Here is a 20,372-nt window from a genome sequence, read left to right on the forward strand (position 1 = left end):
CCCTAAAATTTGTAAGTCTCTCACAGTTTGAAATTTAGAAACACACCCCAATACAAATCGGCCGGCGATTGGTTGGTGCGGCGACACCCAAATGCAATTCCAATCATCCTTTGAGCCCATTCTCAGAAAATACCCAAATTTGGTCGAAAAATGTTCAATTTCGACCAGATCTCACCGAAGTCGGCATCGACAATACTCCCCCATCACCCCAAAAATACTCCCCTCTTTCTCCCACAAAACCCACCTCACCACCCCTTAACCTTTCCAATCGCCAACAAAAGCGGTTTTTGCCACTTTTTTTTAGATTTCCAGTCGATTCACTCACTGGAAATCAATTCCGTTGCCACCATGTAGTCATCGCACTTTCACTTTAAAAGCCCCAACATCTCGACCTTTGTAGTGTATGCCCTAGGAACCAATTTGTCTCAGTTCCAAGGCATTATGTTTTGTATATATATGTTAATGTATATATTTTGTATATACATTTTATCTTATCAATAGAAGAAAATGTTCTTATTTCAACATGTGGTTTATTCTTCATTATATATAGTATTACTGTGAAATGTCCGATGATACAAATCTTTAAAAGATCAAAATCATCAAAGGATTCCTACATAGGTATATTAATTGGGCAATAATATTAATAGTAGGCATGCTGAATCTCCGTAGAATATCATGTGGGTATTAGTGTGGGTGATTATAAAAGTTATATCACTAGAGCATTAGCATGGATACGCAGTTAGTGAACTGTTTATCGAATATGGCCATTTATGATGAATCACATGGACTTAAAATTAGTTAATGATTTATCATAAGATCGTATAGTGTATTATTAATCCTTAACCTGAGATATCACGGTTGGATTCTGCATAAACCCATATGGTTCATATGGTGTATAAACGAGGCTAATCATGTCATGTGTTAATAAGTCAATTTGGCATGTGTTGTTTATTGTGAGGAATGATAGTCAAGTAGGATCCCTGACTTGGTATAGATTGATATCAAGTTCCTAGACAATGCAAGATACATTGGAAAGAGAAATCTCGGCGGGGTATATAAAATGTTAATGAAAGGTTTTATGGTGACAGTTCCATATGTATTGAATTAAAATTAAGAAGATTTTGACATACATGAACCATTCTTAATTGAGATAGACAAAAGATTTGATATACAACGTGTATGATTGTAAAGTTGTTAATATCTTATTGTGATTAGGGTTATGGAGCATTGCATATGCTACCATATCAATGGGAGTTTTGTTCATAAAGAGTTATGACAAAACATATCGAAATAGACTGGATATTGGGCCACGGTAGGCACAGTGAACCTAAAAGGTCCCATATAAAAACTAAGAGAATGGAGAAATAACCAAGAGAGTTGATTATCCAAGGTTGGCTAGCACCTACCAAGGGTAATAAAGTTATTTAATAATCATTTTCTTTATTAAATTGGATTTATAAGGGGTTGTAATTGTAAAAAATTAAGGGTTAATTGTTATGTAAACAATTAAGAGTTAAATTATTAGTGTATTAAATGTTAATCCAATGTTATAATTTAAAGAAGTTTAACAACTATAACAATTATGGAATTGTTTAAGGAAGTCCAAAACAATTATTGAATTGTTTACAAAGATTCATTATAAAGAAAATGATATATCAATTTTGGGTAGAGATCAAAATCTCTAAGAACCCTAAATCTTTCTCTTGGCAAATTTCTTTTCCCTTGGGTGGATACTCTTTGCTTAATTTCTCTTGAAATTAAGAGTCTCCAAGTTGCTAAGGACTTAAGGTACAGTGTTACCTATTATTTTAATTGATTGAATTTTTTTTTTTAAAACTATGATCTATGATATGCTTGCTTCCATGCATCCATCTTTCAACCTTCAATGTTTGTCGATCATCATCCAAATTTTGGGTTTTGGGTGAATAGAGAAATTGTTTAACCCAACCAGTGAAGCTCTGGGTCGATTAAATCGATCGAGCGGGCCGGGTTCTAAAACAATGCTTAAACCTGTGTTGCCATATTTGAGCTATGACGCAAAAACTGCGCCGGTAAGTTTTGCCTTACACTCATTGTAACCATCTTACTCTGCGCCAACCCTTTTGTTGTATTAATTTAAGCCAAAACAACACCAATTGCGTTGTGTAGGCCCACGACATCACCAATACCATGTCATACAGTGATACTAAAATGTGTCGGAATACAAAATTCAAGACTTTCGATGCAAGTTTGCATCATGCAAGGAATAAACAATTCCATAGGCCTATGTGTAGTGATGCAAACCTTCATCCAAAGGGTATAATGGCCCACATTCTAAGTCGCTATAAGAAGTCAAATTATTGTTCTCTTGCTTCGAAGATTCAGAGTCAATGTAAGAGTGGCGAATATTCTTTGTGCGATGCATTGCAACGTTGCTCTACCAGCTTTAAACATCTAATCAAATACGAAAAAACATTGTTCAAACTATTAATGAATTATATATAAAAATAAGAAATGCTTGGACTTCTACTCCAACCCTACAATTGATCAGACTTACTCTAACTCTACAACATGAGAACCATCATTCATTTATAACCAGTAAATAAAGTCTATCAACATTAGGAAAATATACTTACAATTCAAGCAGCAAGTCTCGATTATTAGAAATCATTCATTCTAACTAGATTACTGATCATTAAGATCAACTCAATTACAATTCATCATATATCTTTAGTTAGTTTGTCCAACTCCTACAACGCCTGTTAAACAACATGAACAAGAAGTTTGTAAGCCAGATCTCCAAGTGTGGTGGCAAAACACTTTAGGAGTTCAAGCTGTCTAGGATACAATACAATCTTTTTTTTTCTTTTTTTTTTTTTTTGGGTAAGTAAGTTTTTTTAATCCAAAAATGAGGTTACAAAGTAACACGAACAGCCCAAAGGCCAAACAAAATAGAATGACAAAGGCACACACGCCCTTGTCACGATAGCACGTAGGCTCAAATGAAAAGAGAAAAAAGGCACAGAGCACACAAAGGAGCATGCAAGCTCATAAATGAAGCACAAAAAAGGCCATAAACCACCCAAGAGAGCACACAAGCTCTACACAGAAGAAGGAGCAAGAAACTAAGATCGCCGCTTTTTTCTTACTCTTCTTGCCCTTGGGTGTCCAAAATCCAAAGGACAGGAGGATTAGATAAGAGCAGGGCCAACCTTGTCAAAGTGAGGTCCACCTCGACAATCTTCGACAAGGGTAGGATACATGTTGCAATGGCAGTAGGAACCATGGCTAACGACCTTCTCGGTTGTCAACAGAAGACTCGTCCCCCCGGTTAGTCAATCATTGCCCTTTTAAGGGCTTGTGGGGTAAAATATCATGAGCCTTAATAAAGGTTATCACCTAGAAGGACATCCTCCCGGTTAGAGAGGGTGCTGATGGGGAATCTTTGAGGCCTCAGGAGGTCTCGATATCTGGTCACCACCCGAGATGGCATCCTTCTGTTTAGGGAGGTTGGTGCTACAGGGGAATCACTGAGGCCCCACCACCTGGAGGTCACCCTTCGTTTAGGGAGGTTGGTGCTCACAAGGGGAATCTTTGAGTCTCGGGAGGTCTTAGATGAGGGAAACTCTGAGGGGCTTCCTTAAGGCCTAAGAAGGTGTTGGCATTGGCCCCTTAGGCAGTGGCAAACATGGCCAAAAACAAGCAACATTTTGGACGCCAGTTTGGCTTCCATTCATAAGCAACTTCAACTTTAGCTAAGATGCCTAACATACTAACTATAAATCGATGCAATATAGGTTGTTAGCATCGATCTCCACGCACACCCAAGCATAATCAAGCTGGGTAAACTTAAGTCGATTGGTTGCACCATAACGGGCGAAACAATACACTGGACGTAAAACCCAAACCTTATATGACTAAAGAACAAAGGGCAATCTGTGTTACAGATCCAAACGAACCTTTTTGATTGGGAAACTCCAGAATAGGTTGCCATTGGCAAAGGATGATATGCCTCCCCCAATAAGCCATGGGCCCTCACTAAGACTGAGCCAATGAAATTTTTCGTCCTTGAACGGAAGAAGAATTCTTCCCCATTTGATAGGAATTGCCGAAGCCATACCCTTCAGCTATAGACTTGACGGCGTGGTAAGGCATTGTGCATCCCGGGAAAGATCCCACAATGCAAATGTGCCATTGGACTTGACCCTTCTCGAGCAAGTAGTCGATGACTTAACAACTAGATTATCTCCTTCCACATTGTGGTGAGTGTGGGGAAGCGTGAAAGATATTGGAGTGGTTACTTGTAACTTATCGCCTAAGAGGGGATGGGCTGATTGACCACCCTGTACGAGAGAGGCGTTGTCGGTGGTTTGGGAGAGGGGTGGGGAATACAATCTAACACTACACACTCCTACCACTGAAAAAATAAAAAACAAATTAAAGAGGGCAAGAATGTCAGATTGTGAAATACTCCTGTCTCACTTTCTCTATTAATTTCTTCCAAGTCAACCTTGTTCACCACCAAAAAATTATCAAATTGGATTCTTGAAGTAGTATGACACCAAAAATAAGATGTTATAACAAGTTGTATTGCAAGATTAATCACATGAGTAATGCTTCTCATAAACATCATTCTAAATGAAAGTTTTAACAAAGGCAGTAATTTTCTAAGTCAAAATCGAAGCACTTAAAGTACCAAGTTGCTTTAGAACTCTGTTAGACGATTACTTTTTAAAAAAAAAAAAAAAAAAAGGTACGTACAACAGTACAACTTAAGATGGGCTCCCAAAGTACCTAAAATTCAGAATTTGTAATTTTCTCTAAGAACTCTACCATTTTTGGCACGTCTATATGACAACAGCAAAAATATCTTAAAATAACATAAAGAAAGAGTTTTGTGCATTCTTTGTATATGTTACAGATGAATTCCCCTTGAGCAACTCGTAAGCATTTATTAGAGCTAGCAACACTACCATCTGCCAAGCATTAAAAAAAGAAACTAGTTTAATCATTAAAACAGCAAATTAAAACACTACTATATATTAAATATATATATACAAATTAGCTATACTAGAAAAATGCAAGACAACTCAAACATTAGCCCACAAAATATGGATTGTTTTTAATTTGATAAAAAATGTATTCATAATACATCTTTTTCTTATTTTGTTAAGGATTACTGATGCGTATCTATATGAATACATGTTATCAAAAAATACTAGAAACCTAATTTGATCAAAAATGCAAGACAATATAAACTGAATAATAGAGATAAAAATCTTTTGTTTCATTAAAAAGAACTTATCCAAAACAACCAAAATTGTTTCGATAAAATCCTTTCTATGTAATCCGTTTGAACCCCTTTTAATCGACGCCTAAATGTGGATATGAACCAATAAAAATCAAAGACCAAAAGAGATTATTCTAGATTGGAACCTGAAATTTAAAAGCATGAAAAAGTGGGAAACAAAAGACCAAGAGTGAGAAATTTATAATAATAATAATAATTAAAAAAAAAAAGACCTAGGTTCTACAGTGTATACCAACGTAGAATGAAAATCCCAATTCAAATTAAGACACAATCATGTTCGAGACAAAAGTGAAAACATTTCAACGATTATAACTTACTTACATTGAAGGTGATGGCTTGTATCAGAGGGCGGTGCAGTGGAACACTTCGGCTTCAAAATCCAGTTACAAATTTCGTTTTGATCTTCGTCTTGTGTCGGTGGTGCAGTGGAAGAAATACTGGTGATAGGGATTTAATGTAAACGAATAGTTAGGTAATTAATTAAGAATAGATATTAAAATTTAGGGAACCAAAAATTAAATGGTGATTATTATTGTGGAACATGAGATGTTTGGTCATAATAATAACAATAATGCTATGCTTACTCACGAGTTTACTAGCGGTTTTATTATCTTTGTTAAAATTACATATAGTACCCGTACTATGCATATGGTATCCGTACTATACGTTATATTTACAAAGGATAGTAAGATGGTTAGTAAGATACGTGAGTAAGCATAGCATTACTCTAATAATAATTAGATCGAAGATGTTCTAAATTCGACTAAATAAATAATTACATTTCCTACCGAAGCCTTATTATCTATTTAGTCAAAGCGCCATTGAGTATTTTGGGTAACTTACATCATTCATTTCATGCATGCATGATGTAAATTATATTGTAAAGATAATAATTTGGACATTGACTAATAAAAAAAAAAAATGGAATGGTTTAATTTTTATAGAAAACAAATCCTTTAGCATCTATTCTCAATGGGGAAAACTATGTTGGTTGGAAGCATAATTTTGGACATTGTACTCGCATATAATAAGATCAAGTGGGTAATCAATGAACCTCAGCTAGCTGCTCCCACTAAGGAAACTACTCAACTGGATAGATGACTTTACAACACTTGGCAAAATGTTGATGATTGTGCCAAGTGTTGCATATTGGCCTTCATGGATCGATGATGTGTTGCAACAGTAACACCTTGGAATGGCTACTGCTGTTGACATATTGTTTCACATACTTTAACTGTTTGGTGAACAGAGAGGCCTTACAAGTTTTTACAAATCTCTAGTAGAAACCTAGTGAACCTGTTAGAGATTATATGCTTAATGTGACTAAGCATATTAATATAGTAGAAATCCTAGGTGCAGCCATTGATGGAGAATCTCAGATTGACAAGGTATTGGGCTCTTTGAATGACACATTCACTTAGCTCAAATTAGATTATGAATTGAATCATGAGTATACCTTGACTATCTGCAAAGAGTCGAGAAAATACTCTTGGGAAAAGATAAGAAAGCTGATGTTCCTGCGACTAAGGGAACTTCTTCTACTTTTGCTGCCTAAGCCTTTAAGAAAAGTAAAGAGACAAAACAACAAAAATAAGAAGAATTCGCCACCCACCACACAGATCTCCAAGAGGAAAGCAAGCCGAAATGAAAATGCTTTCACTGTAGGGGTCACAGGTCACTGGAAGAGGAATTGTCATGCCTACTTGGCTTTGAAGAAGCCAGAAAAGGGTAATTTACTTTCTTAGAATCTTGTTTTGTGGATGAATCTGATAATACCTAGATTATAGATTCTGGAGCCAATAACCATATTTGCAATTCGTTGCAGGGATTCGATGAGACAATAAGAAGACTCAGTGATGGGGAGCTGAAGTAGTTGGAGAGCTGCAATTATTTTTTGATGATTTTAGGAGTTTGTTTTTAAACAGTTGTTATTTTGTTCCGAATTTAAAAGGAAATTTGATTTTTGTTTCTAGTTTAGGGTGTGTTTGTCATTTTAAAAAACTGAAAAGTTACCTATTGCCCTATTAGTTTCAAAACTATCACATATATTCTTTGAGCTCGTTGAAGCTCGCAAGCTTGTCAAGCCGAGTATTGTTGCAATCGAACTCGGCTTGACACTATAGTTGAGCCGTTCGAGCTCGAGCTTGAGCCTTTGTCAAGTTGAGCGCAAGCTACGTTCGAGCAGTTGAGCTCGACATATAGCCCTAATTTATGCTCATAAATAATACTTTTGCAAAACTGTGACGGCATTTAAACTTCCTCATCTCTCAAAGGGGGTAGAGTATAAAATAATGCAATCTTCTAGGTAAGGTGATTGAGAGATTGCCAACAACAGTGTTTCGTTAGGAAAAGTCAAGAAAGATTTGGCTAATTATAAATGATTTAATATTATTTTTAATTTTTTAAATATTAATTATATATTTCAAATTATATATTTAATATGGTGTTCAACCAAACACATGATACTAGTATTAAATATAATGCAATCTAAGTCTCTCCTGAAGATTAGTCGAACTACAGATAAACTGACATAAATACCTTGGTTATAAGAAAAATGCAATATATATATATATATATATAGTGACTCTAATTCAATAAAAAATTTAGTGCAATCTAATGCGTTGCACCAAAAGCAAACGAATGGTTGCACTATGTTATTTTGAATATCATGTTTTATTTACTTAACACTATTGCATCAGTTTTGAGAGAGAAGGGAAATGACTTCTGAATGGTTATGCTTTGTGCAAATGAGAGTACAAAACATTTCAACTACAAGAGTGCACCACGAAATTCATGCATAAAAAACTAATTATTTATACACCGTAAATAATTAATTTAGAAGACTTCAATAATAATGGCTGTTAAAATTTTATAAAATCAAAAATAAAATACACAACCTATTCATTAACTTCACAAAAAAAATAAGATAATAATTCGATGTACACTTCTTGAAATTTCGGGTACAGCGGGCTTTATTTTAGATGTCCAGTAAGCAATAATGCAATGACATGTGAAAGTCAATAAATAATAACCAATGGAAAACTTTTCACCAAATATTATTCATTGCAAACAATCTAATGATGCAACTAAATATTATCAAAATAATATAGCAAATGAATTCTTTAAATTAGTGTAATAGCAAAAATGTCTTTAGGATTTCTGGTATAACAAAATTCTTCTTTTGTTAATAAACCATTAGTTAGTTGTTAAAATTTACATTGATACGAGTTAATGAATATATACTAAACTTAACTATCACCGGTGGCTTAATGGTAAAAGAGCAAATGATGTAAATGATGATCTAACTGGTCTTCCAAGTTAGAGTCCACTTGATAATAAAAGAACAAGAAGATGATTTATCATGGTCTTCCGAGTTTGAATCCTCATGACCACCCCTATATTTAACATGGTCTCTCGAGTTCGAGTCCACACAACCCCTAATAATGGTGATCATTAGAACTCTTACTTAACTGATAGTTCCAAGATTCTGGGAGATTAGTTGAGGTGTGTGTAAGTTGACTCAAACACCCTTAATCATAAAAAAATACTAATTAAATAGTAGAGCACTGTTAATTGAAAAAAATGGGATTGTGAAGGAATATGGAAGTATGTAGAAATTGATGAAAACATTTAAAAGATGTTTTCGGTGTTTTCGATGTTTTCTTCGTTAAAAATAAAGAATATGTGTTTGTGTTGTCCAAACATGTTTTCTGTGTTTTTAAATTTTAGAGACAATATAATTAACCGAACTCCTAACACCCAACTCTTTTTGTCCAGATAACAACATGTATTAGATTCCAAATACTGATTCCATATGGACCATCTATATATCTATCTCTACCTCAAAAATATTAATTAATATAATATAAATATCAACATTGAATAATCCATCCTCTGGAATCATCGATGCCTTACATGTTATTCTACAACATAACTCTATACTAATTAATTAAACCAAATTTCTTCTGCTTTCAAAATAATTTCAGAAATTCCTTGATTTGTAATTAAAAAGTTTCTTATAATATAACCTTAAACCTTTCTTATTTATAATAATAATGTAAATTTTAATTTTCTCCTTGAGATATATATATAAATATAAAACTTATATATGTCTTCAAACTCATTTCACTTTACTTTTGCAATCTCATATAATTCATTTCCATTTGTTATACATTTATCAAATTGACTTTAATATTCATTCTTTTATCGATTTCCTTAATTAATTGTACATTATAACTTTATTTTAGGTAAAAGATTTTAGAGAGATTTTATGATTATTTCTGTATTTTAAAAAAAAACTTTGACATTTTGAAAATTATGTTCAAATTGACTTTATTAAGAATAATAGAAAATGTACAATTTTTTCCATACTTTATAGATATAGCATCACTCTTTTATTAATAACAACAATGATTTGCTTACTACTAAGTTATTGAAAAGTAAAGAGACAAAACAACAAAAATAAGAAGAATTCGCCACCCACCACACAGATCTCCAAGAGGAAAGCAAGCCGAAATGAAAATGCTTTCACTGTAGGGGTCACAGGTCAGTGGAAGAGGAATTGTCATGCCTACTTGGCTTTGAAGAAGCCAGAAAAGGGTAATTTACTTTCTTAGAATCTTGTTTTGTGGATGAATCTGATAATACCTAGATTATAGATTCTGGAGCCAATAACCATATTTGCAATTCGTTGCAGGGGTTCGATGAGACAATAAGAAGACTCAGTGAAGGGGAGCTGAAGTAGTTGGAGAGCTGCAATTATTTTTTGATGATTTTAGGAGTTTGTTTTTAAACAGTTGTTATTTTGTTCCGAATTTAAAAGGAAATTTGATTTTTGTTTCTAATTTAGGGTGTGTTTGTCATTTTAAAAAAGGGAAAAGTTATCTATTGCCCTATTAGTTTCAAAACTATCACATATATTCTTTGAGCTCGTCGAAGCTCGCAAGCTTGTCAAGCCGAGTATTGTTGCAATCGAACTCGGCTTGACACTATAGTTGAGCCGTTCGAGCTCGAGCTTGAGCCTTTGCCAAGTTGAGCACAAGCTACGTTCGAGCAGTTGAGCTCAACATATAGCCCTAATTTATGCTAATACATAATACTTTTGCAAAACTGTGACGGCATTTAAACTTCCTCACCTCTCAGAGGGGGTAGAATATAAATAATGCAATCTTCTAGGTAAGGTGATTGAGAGGTTGCCAACAACAGTGTTTCGATAGGAAAAGTCAAGAAAGATTTGGCTAATTATAAATGATTTATTATTATTTTAAATTTTTTAAATATTAATTATATATTTAATATGGTGTTCAACCAAACACATGATACTAGGATTAAATATAATGCAATCTAAGTCTCTCCTGAAGATTAATCGAACTACAGATAAATTGGTTTAAACACCTTGGTTATAAGAAAAATACAATATATATATATATATATATATATTGACTCTAATTCAATAAAAAAATTTAGTGCAATCTAATGCGTTGCACCAAAAGCAAACGAATGGTTACATCTTGGGTGCAATGGTTGCACTATGTTATTTTGAATATCATGTTTTATTTACTTAACACTATTGCATCAGTTTTGAGAGAGAAGGGAAATGACTTCTGAATGGTTATGCTTTGTGCAAATGAGAGTACAAAACATTTCAACTACAAGAGTGCACCACGAAATTCATGCATAAAAAACTAATTATTTATACACCGTAAATAATTAATTTAGAAGACTTCAATAATAATGGCTGTTAAAATTTTATAAAATCAAAAATAAAATACACAACCTATTCATTAACTTCACAAAAAAAATAAGATAATAATTCGATGTACACTTCTAGAAATTTCGGGTACCGCGGGCTTTATTTTAGATGTCCAGTTAGCAATAATGCAATGACATGTGAAAGTCAATAAATAATAACCAATGGAAAACTTTTCACCAAATATTATTCATTGCAAACAATCTAATGATGCAACTAAATATTATCAAAATAATATAGCAAATGAATTCTTTAAATTAGTGTAATAGCAAAAATGTCTTTAGGATTTCTGGTATAACAAAATTCTTCTTTTGTTAATAAACCATTAGTTAGTTGTTAAAATTTTCATTGATACGGGTTAATGAATATATACTAAACTTAACTATCACCGGTGGCCTAATGGTAAAAGAGCAAATGATGATTTAATTGGTCTTCCAAGTTAGAGTTCACTTGATGGTAAAAGAACAAGAAGAGGAATTATCGTGGTCTTCCGAGTTTGAGTCCTCATGGCCACCCCTATATTTAACATGGTCTCTCGAGTTCGAGTCTACATAGTCCCTAATAATAGTGACCACTAGAACTCTTACTCAACTGATAGTTTCAAGATTCTGTAAGATTAGTTGAGGTGTGTGTAAGTTGACTCGAACACCCTTAGTCATCAAAAATACTAATTAAATAGTAGAGCACTCTTAATTGTAACAAATGGGATTTTGAAGGAATATGGAAGTATGTAGAAATTGATGAAAACATTTAAAAGATGTTTTCAGTGTTTTCGATGTTTTCTTCGTTAAAAATAAAGAATATGTGTTTGTGTTGTCCAAACATGTTTTCTGTGTTTTTAAATTTTAGAGACAATATAATTAACCGAATTCCTAACACCCAACTCTTTTTGTCCGGATAACAACATGGATTAGATTCCAAATGCTGATTCCATATGGACCATCTATATATCTATTTCTGCCTCAAAAATATTAATTAATATAATATAAATATCAACATTGAATAATCCATCCTCTGGAATCATCGATGCCTTACATTTTATTCTACAACATAACTCTATACTAATTAATTAAACCAAATTTCTTCTGCTTTCAAAATAATTTCAGAAATTCCTTGATTTGTAATTAAAAAGTCTCTTATAATATAACCTTAAACCTTTCTTATTTATAATAATAATGTAAATTTTAATTTTCTCCTTGAGATATATATAAATATAAAACTTATATATGTCTTCAAACTCATTTCACTTTACCTTTGCAATCTCATATAATTCATTTCCATTTGTTATACATTTATCAAATTGACTTTAATATTCATTCTTTTATCGATTTCCTTAATTAATTGTACATTATAACTTTATTTTAGGTAAAAGATTCTTAGAGAGATTTTATGATTATTTCTGTATTTTAAAAAAAAACTTTGACATTTTGAAAATTATGTACAAATTGACTTTATTAAGAATAATAGGAAATGTACAATTTTTTCCATACTTTATAGATATAGCATCACTCTTTTATTAATAACAACAATGATTTGCTTACTACTAAGTTATAGAACTATACAAAAATTACATAAAATTGATGTAAAATGATTATTTTGTTTTCTATTTTTTGTCTGATTGTATTACTCAGTTGTATGATTCAATTGTAAGCATAATATTACTTTATTAGTAGTCATTCTTTTATTAATTTTGTATTAAAGGAGATTAATTATTACGATGATTATTGTTATAAACCTTTTGTATTTGTTAAATTTGTAAACCTAATATTATTCATCCCCTTAACCAATTGTACTCTATAACTTAAAAAATATATAGAGAGAGAGATCTTCTCATAAAATATTTTTAGAGGAATGTAAAGACAAGAGTGAGGTCAACTAATTATATATAACCAATGGAGAGAATCATATTATCCTGATGTTCATCTCTCTATGAGGATCCTCTTTATAATTAAGTCTAGAGTTCCATAGTTACAAAGTATGAAGTAAAGCAATAGGCAAAAATATCATAAAGCTAACGCGAGAGAGAGAGAGAGATTGAGAGCTATGGAAAACAAAGGGCCATCACCACTGGTACCTTCTCTAATGGTGACATTCCTTGGAATGGCGATATTTGGTCCAACCATCTCACTCTTTGTCGTGCTTCTCATTCTTTCTTTATTTCTTCTCAACTTGATCGGTTCTTGCTTCCCAACTATTCCAGTCTCTTTAACTACTGATCCTGCACTTCATGATCAAACCACCGGCGCCGGCGGCCGAGCGTCTGATCCTGGATGGTTTGGCTTTGGAACTTTTCTTCTCTTTGTGCTTTACGCAGTTCTCTACACAGCAGTCTCTCAGCAACACCTATAGCTAAGCTGCATGCCTATCTACTCCTGCGCGCAACATCTTAATTCTACTTACAGTTACAGTTACATTGTTATCTGTCTGTGTGTGTTTTCTTGTCACTGATTTAGGTTTAGAATTGTAGTGATAACCCGTATCTATATATATATATATGATCATGCACTTTTGTTAAATAAATATACGAGGAAATTAAAGAGAGTAAGAAAAATTGTTATAGAAAAATAAAATAGAGATGTTTTATATGTTGGGCTTCCCAGTGATTCTGATGTAAAATTATGTTTATATATGTGCCAGCAGCATGCAACTGATGTTTATCCATCCAGTTTCAACTCCCTACAAATGTTATCTAAGCATAATTTTTACTTAATTTCTACTTTTCCATCTTCTTCTTCAATGGTATTTATTAGCTAATTAGCATAAAAAGCCACTTAAATGTATCTGTTCATAGAGTCTTATTTGGCAAAGGAAGGAGTTTTGGTGAATTGAAACCATGCATATCTTCGATTTTTTGAAGTGGGTTTGGGTTTTGTGTGGGTTAATTAATTGATCAGCTATTAGGTTTATGCACGAGTTTGATGATCAAATTAAAGCGAGTGTTTTCAAGTATAATTATATGTATGTTAATTTTGTATTTCAAGAGTTATGAGCATTGTTGATGTATACCAAATAGGTATGTGAGTTCTTAAAGATGTTCTTCGTTTTGGGCCTATAGGTGGTGAAAATGTCTTTGTGCTACATAAATGATCTAAGACCAGCAGATTTTTGAGGTCCAAGGGTTCATTGAATCAACAATGAAGAAAGAGAATAATAATTGAACGTTGATAATTTACAAAATTAATTGACACACAGTAAAAAGCAGATATTCATACTCACAAAAACAATCAAAACAAAACAAAAGACATGCATTAAAGTCAATCTTCATTTGAAACATGGATTAATGAGATAGTACAAATATGAGAAATAATTCTGAGGCTCAGAGCATCCTATAAACCCACTTTAATTCGAATAAGTTATTTTCTGACACAATCAAAAACATTGTTTTGAAAAAACATGTTATAAATTATTTTACTGCCATCACAACATTATTTCTAACAAAACATCTTATACACTATATTCATATTTAATTTTCATAGGGAAATTTTATGTGTATATATGACTTGAGCAAAATTTTTTTCTTTTTTTAAATTCTGACTCTCACTTATTGGAGTAATTAAAAATAAAATTAATAGCAATTTTCCTGGTGAATGAGGCGACAGACTGTTAGTAGGAAACAGAAATCGAAGATTTGTGTTCTCCTTTTCTTTACATGTCATTACCAATTTGAAAACATTTATAAAAGAAGTCAATAATATGTTTTATGAAAGCTCATAACTAGTTGTTTTCCTCTACACTATTGCTTTTACATTCACCCCTCTTAAGATTTTCACATATTCAATTCATCACCCTTCACTCAGTCAAATTAATAACAAAAAGGCAAATAATCATGGGTAATAATGTCATTTTCCATAAGTGCCATTAGAAGAGAGAGAAAAAAAAAAAAAAAATTGAAATGGAAGGGAGGTCAGTGAGAGTTTTTCAAAATCTATGGGGTCTAGTTGTTTTTCGACTGAAACCTCAAAAGGAGGTCCCTAACAAAGTAACAATTATCCAAAAGTATATCCAGTACACACTACACAGGGCTCATAATTAGAAATTTAGCACAAAAGAATTGATTGATCCAGCCTTCCCTCAACAGAATATGTTAACTGAAATTCTAAATCGCCATTCAAAAAAGTTACATAAATACTCTCTTTGACAAACCAATCAAATACCCCAACCTAGTTCTTTGGTATGTTTTTCCCTACAATCTTAGCTGGTGCTATACGCAGAAGATTTCCCGGCTTACCAGGGACTGCGCCTTTAATCATTACAACACGAAGATCATTATCAATTTTCACAATCTTGAGTTTTCTGATCTTCCTTTTTGTCCCTCCCATCCTGCCAGGCATCTTCTTTCCCTTGTACACACGTCCGGGTGTTGTTCCAGCACCAATAGAACCCAAAGCTCTATGACTCTTAGAACCGTGGGTCATTAGACCCCTTTTGAAATTGTGCCGCTTAATTCCACCTGTTTGAAGTTGGATATTAACAAATAAATTAGAAACATACTTCTAAGGAATTCAAAAGCTATTGAGACAAATGAAAATATACTCTTCACCTAAAAAAGGGCCTAAGATTCGAATTTCTTCAGAAAGAAAGCCCAGTACCAAAATTATAGATGAAACTAGTAACTAATAGACCGTTGAAAGAATAATATTAATCACACAAATACAATGAATGGTTCCTAAACAATTACATTGCCTACAGAATTTCATGTGGCAGTCGAAAACTTGTTACAACTAATTATGATACAACTCGCTTGCTAATTTTTCATTTTGATAGTATAAGTTCATAACAGCAGCATACTAAGTGATGAAAGCATCTTTGTCTACGCAACACAGGCAAACTGAAGTCATGTTTCACACTCATTTACCAAAAGAATGAGTGTACTCATGGAGATCTTTGACGTTAGAATCTTAGGCAGAAAAAATGAATTTTCCCAAAGCTTTGAGTTAGAGCTCATACTCATGGAGATCTTTGATTCACTGATATTCTATTTCCGGAGAAGATAAGAATTATATACACTAAACCAATTTCAGAAACAAGGAGATGCTCCTTGAAATGTTGCTTAGGGCTCTTACATCAAACTTGATGCCTGATGGATGCTACTACACAAAATTTCTACCAAACGATGTCCTGCATTTTGACATCGACCTTTTCAAGTCTAACTGGGTGACAATGATCAAATAAATGTCTTTAAATTCACAGCAGGGAATGTAGCAATATAATTCTTTCTCAGTGTTGTTTCTATTCAAGAGTCAGTACCAGTTAAAAACACTAACAAGAGCAGGAATTAGAAAACAAGTTTAATAAAGTATATAGCTAGATAAGCTATAATTACTATAGTCAAATGATTAACCATTATGTGGGATCACAGTCTTGGAAAATTCAAATTTTTGAAACAGAGATAGATAAAACTAAATCCAACTATCCATCCACAGAGTCAATAGAATTTCTACAGAAAGAAAGGACATGGGAAAAAAGAATATAATAATAATAATAAGAGCATGTGAACTAAAAAAAAAAATTGGTGTAAAACAATTGGATCCAACTCTTCTAAACGAATTCATATGCCTCTTAAGTTTGAAAGGGTCAAAGTTCTTCAACCACAAGAACATTTACTATAATAGTGAATGGAATTCTGATTATGCCATCTTTCTCCTAGACTTGATAGCATAAATGAGAACAATAATTCCCTTCAGACTTCTACACGTCTCTAGCCCTCAATTGGGTTCCATGAATCTATATAAAAATCTTCGAACCTCATTACTTATCAAATTTGGTATAGAAATGTGTTGTGCTTGCAAATCATCCACTAAAAACAAGAAGAATATGCATATTTCGTTGGTTAGGCACTTTAGAAGATTTTCCCAGATATAGATAATAGCTGCTCAGTTTTCTTATTTTTTGTACAAAACCTATCAAACTCTTCCTTCAGTTTAAAATTTAGAGCATGGGATGTTCTAAGAACTTTTTTCTTTTCCATAAGATCCTGGAACAAACTCTCTACAAAACTGAATAAATGTACAAAAAAATAAAAGTAGAGTCCTCTAAACAGTTTCTAGTTCACAGATCATATCAATAATTATCAAGTTTCACCTCTTCCAGTTTAATTATTTCTACAGTATTTGCTTTTTAAAACCACTCTGCAATCAATAATATCTTTTTATACCTCAGAAACAACCAAGGGACAACCGACATTCATTCATCACATAATACCAGTCCATTTTTACCACCAAGCATCCATCAATAATATCAGAACAATTTCACCTATTAAACTTCCCAACAATCACCCAATTCACCCTTTATCAATTAACTCTCTCCAGTCTCTCAAACCCAATGGCCCAAATCTTTCAATATCTCAAATTAATTAAGAACAGATATTGTGTACTACAAAAAAAGATAAAGAACTTTTCCATCCCACAAAGTCATTACTGCACAAATCATATACTACATTACCTATAATAACCATTACAACAAATACCACATCTCACAACAGACAACTAATGTTTAACTTCACAATCCAACAAAAGCTACAACAAGCCAAAAACACAAACAAAACACAAGAACTCAAGGGGTGTGACTAAATGAACCCAAACTAAATACACTGCACTAACCAGTTCTCCATTAGACAGTAACTTATTTTATATAGATTACATCTCTAATTTTTTGTTAAAATTATAAGAATTTTGTGGTAAAATTCTAATTTTTACTCAAGAAAATGTGTGTAAAAATCACCTTTCTCCCAAATTTAAAGGCCAGAGAGAGCAAAACAAAGCAATACCTTGAAACCCCTTTCCAATAGTAGTCCCAGAAACATCAACAAGATCCCCCTCCTTAAAAAGCTCATCAAAAACCAACTTTTGACCCGCCTCGAACCCCTCAACAGACTGCAACCTAAACTCCTGTAAATGCCTCAGGGGTATAATTTCAGACTTCTGCAAATGACCCATCTCAGGTTTCGTCAATTTCTTATCCCTAACTCTCCTGTAACCAACTTGAACCGCATCATACCCATCAGTGGAAGCGGTCTTAACTTGAGTCACAATGTTCCCTTCTCGAAACCCAATGACAGTGACAGGAACTACGGTGCCGTTTTCTTCAAAGAATGACATCATTCCAAGTTTAGTACCCATGACACCGATTCCAGCTTCGGTGCTCATTGAAACGATGTGAGTTGGGCGTGTTTTGTGGGTGACAATGAGTGGTTTTTGGGCGGAGAAAAGAAGAGAGGTTTTGGTGGGGGAGAGGAATGTACATTTTAGAGACGGGATTGGTGAAGTTGACCATGTTGGGCATTGCCCAACCGCTGAAAGTGAAGAAATTTGCATTTGAGTTTTTTCCTTTTGTTGAGTGTTGCGGTTTATCAACAAGAATGAGCTTCAAACTGGAATCTCTCTTCCGTTCCTTATCCTTACAAGAGTAGTGATCTAGTGTGGTTTGGATCACTTAACGTCTCGGTGGACTGTCGTAACTTTTGCTTCTGATCTATATCTCTAATCAAATATGTAAAGTTTTAAAACTATATTTTAACATTAAAAATACTTTTTTGTTATTAACAATATCCATTGTAGTTGCCTTTCCCATGTGATTAGATAGCAAACCCACAGTTGATAAAACTAACAAAAAGAACTCTGCTTTGGCGAGCCACCTCAAGCTCACCAGCCTACCGAGTCGAGCCGAGCGGAGTTGACTTGGCTAACTATAAACTACCAACTTCAGACAAGTCAAGCAAAGCTGGCTCGCGAGCCGCTTAGCTCGTTTGACAGCCCTAACGACCATGTATGGATAATGAGATGGTGATATTGAAGACTATTTTGGAAATCTCATACATGTTTTTGGTAAAATACCACGGCAATATTTTGAAGTCAATAATGATGATTGTGATATATGATAAATGAATATCAAGACAATATTTTCGATTGATGAATACATCTATATGATGCAAGCAAACAATTTAATAGAAAAAGGTCAACAATAAAAAGGCTCCATAGTTTCATTTATAATCTTAAAAAACATTAAGATATTAAAACATTATGTTTATTCAAACAATCAAAATAAACATTTTTATTAAACGTGTACATGAGTCTTTTCTATAATAGAATAAAAAACCAAAAGTTAACAATTTTAGTTGATGAATAATATTACACGTGAAAATAAATCTCACAAAGATTTTTATATAAAATGATGTGATAAAAAATGAATAAAAAAGTGAATTTAATGAGTCTGACTTTTTGTATTTACTCTTCTATTCATTTTATCTATTTACTTTATATAGAAATTTTTGTAAGATTTATTTATGTGTATAGTATTATTATTAATTGATATTCCTATTTATTAGGAATGATGTAGAAATATTAACATGTAAAAAACTCGTTTTTTTGTGAGGATATATTAAGGTGAATGCATTCGACGGAGTTTGAAAATTAGGTACTCAAGTAGGCATGCCATTTATCAAATAAGATGCCATTTGGGCTGCTTCCCCACAAAAGGGTCTTGGAACCCTAGTAGTTAACAACTTAACATCAAATTAAGAATGCACAATCTCTAGTAAATGCCCATTTTTTTTTTTTTCTCTCAACAATTAATAAAATTCACTCTAAGAATTCTTAATATACAAGAAAATGATTTACCAAAGAAGCTCAAATTTTATAAATTACATTTCCGATGAATATTTTTATTGGAAAATTGTTTTACCTCCAATGGCAAAAACTTCATCTATTTTATTAATAATGTATCTTAATATTAAAATTGGCTTCGTTGCTAGTAGGGGTGAGCATGGGTAAATGGTAAAATCAAAATCAATCCGAGTAGGAACCAGAATCAGCCCACATAGGGTTGGCTCCGGTTCCTGTTCCGCTTCCAAATTTGGTGGAACTGACCTTGTGCGGGTCTGGGTCCAGGTCCAATTCCACCACTTCAAGAACCAGACCCAAAGTCGGGATTCGGGTACTTGGGGTGGAGCCGACAAGTACTAATGGTGTATTTGTAATTATTATAGACTGTTGGGGGCGTATTATAATTTTTAGGGGTATATTTGTCATTTTTAGACTATCACCCAGAATTAGAATCGATCGGTTCTGATTCCAATTCCAAATTCAAGGAACTGACTGGTTTCGATTTTAATTTCTTGGAATTGGGCTAGGTACCTAGACCCACTGTAATAGCCTCTTTCTACTCAAATACTCATAAAGCATTGACATAATAAAATACGTATAAAATAACATAAAAAGGTTGGGCCCAAATTTTTCTTTTATTAAATATATACATCCTGTAAATACAAAAAGTTGTGTCATGTACAAAACATCAAAACAGGGTGGACAGTGTAGCCATTTCCCTCCGCTTGCCGAC

General features: G+C 33.2%; 1 protein-coding gene across 1 annotated transcript; it reads right to left on the bottom strand.

Annotated features, from left to right (window-relative positions):
* Positions 1-15,065: 15,065 nt before the first annotated feature.
* LOC116134575 (50S ribosomal protein L3, chloroplastic) lies at positions 15,066-18,398 on the bottom strand. The gene is made up of 2 exons (XM_031420259.1): positions 17,806-18,398; positions 15,066-15,489 (listed from the first exon to the last, which is right to left on the bottom strand). Exons 1-2 carry the CDS (start codon positions 18,350-18,352, stop codon positions 15,200-15,202), a joined length of 837 nt encoding a protein of 278 aa, XP_031276119.1. The 5' UTR covers positions 18,353-18,398; the 3' UTR covers positions 15,066-15,199.
* Between the last annotated feature and the right edge of the window lie 1,974 nt (positions 18,399-20,372).

Source organism: Pistacia vera, unplaced genomic scaffold, assembly GCF_008641045.1.
Source record: "Pistacia vera cultivar Batoury unplaced genomic scaffold, PisVer_v2 Contig29, whole genome shotgun sequence".
Lineage (NCBI taxonomy): Eukaryota > Viridiplantae > Streptophyta > Magnoliopsida > Sapindales > Anacardiaceae > Pistacia > Pistacia vera.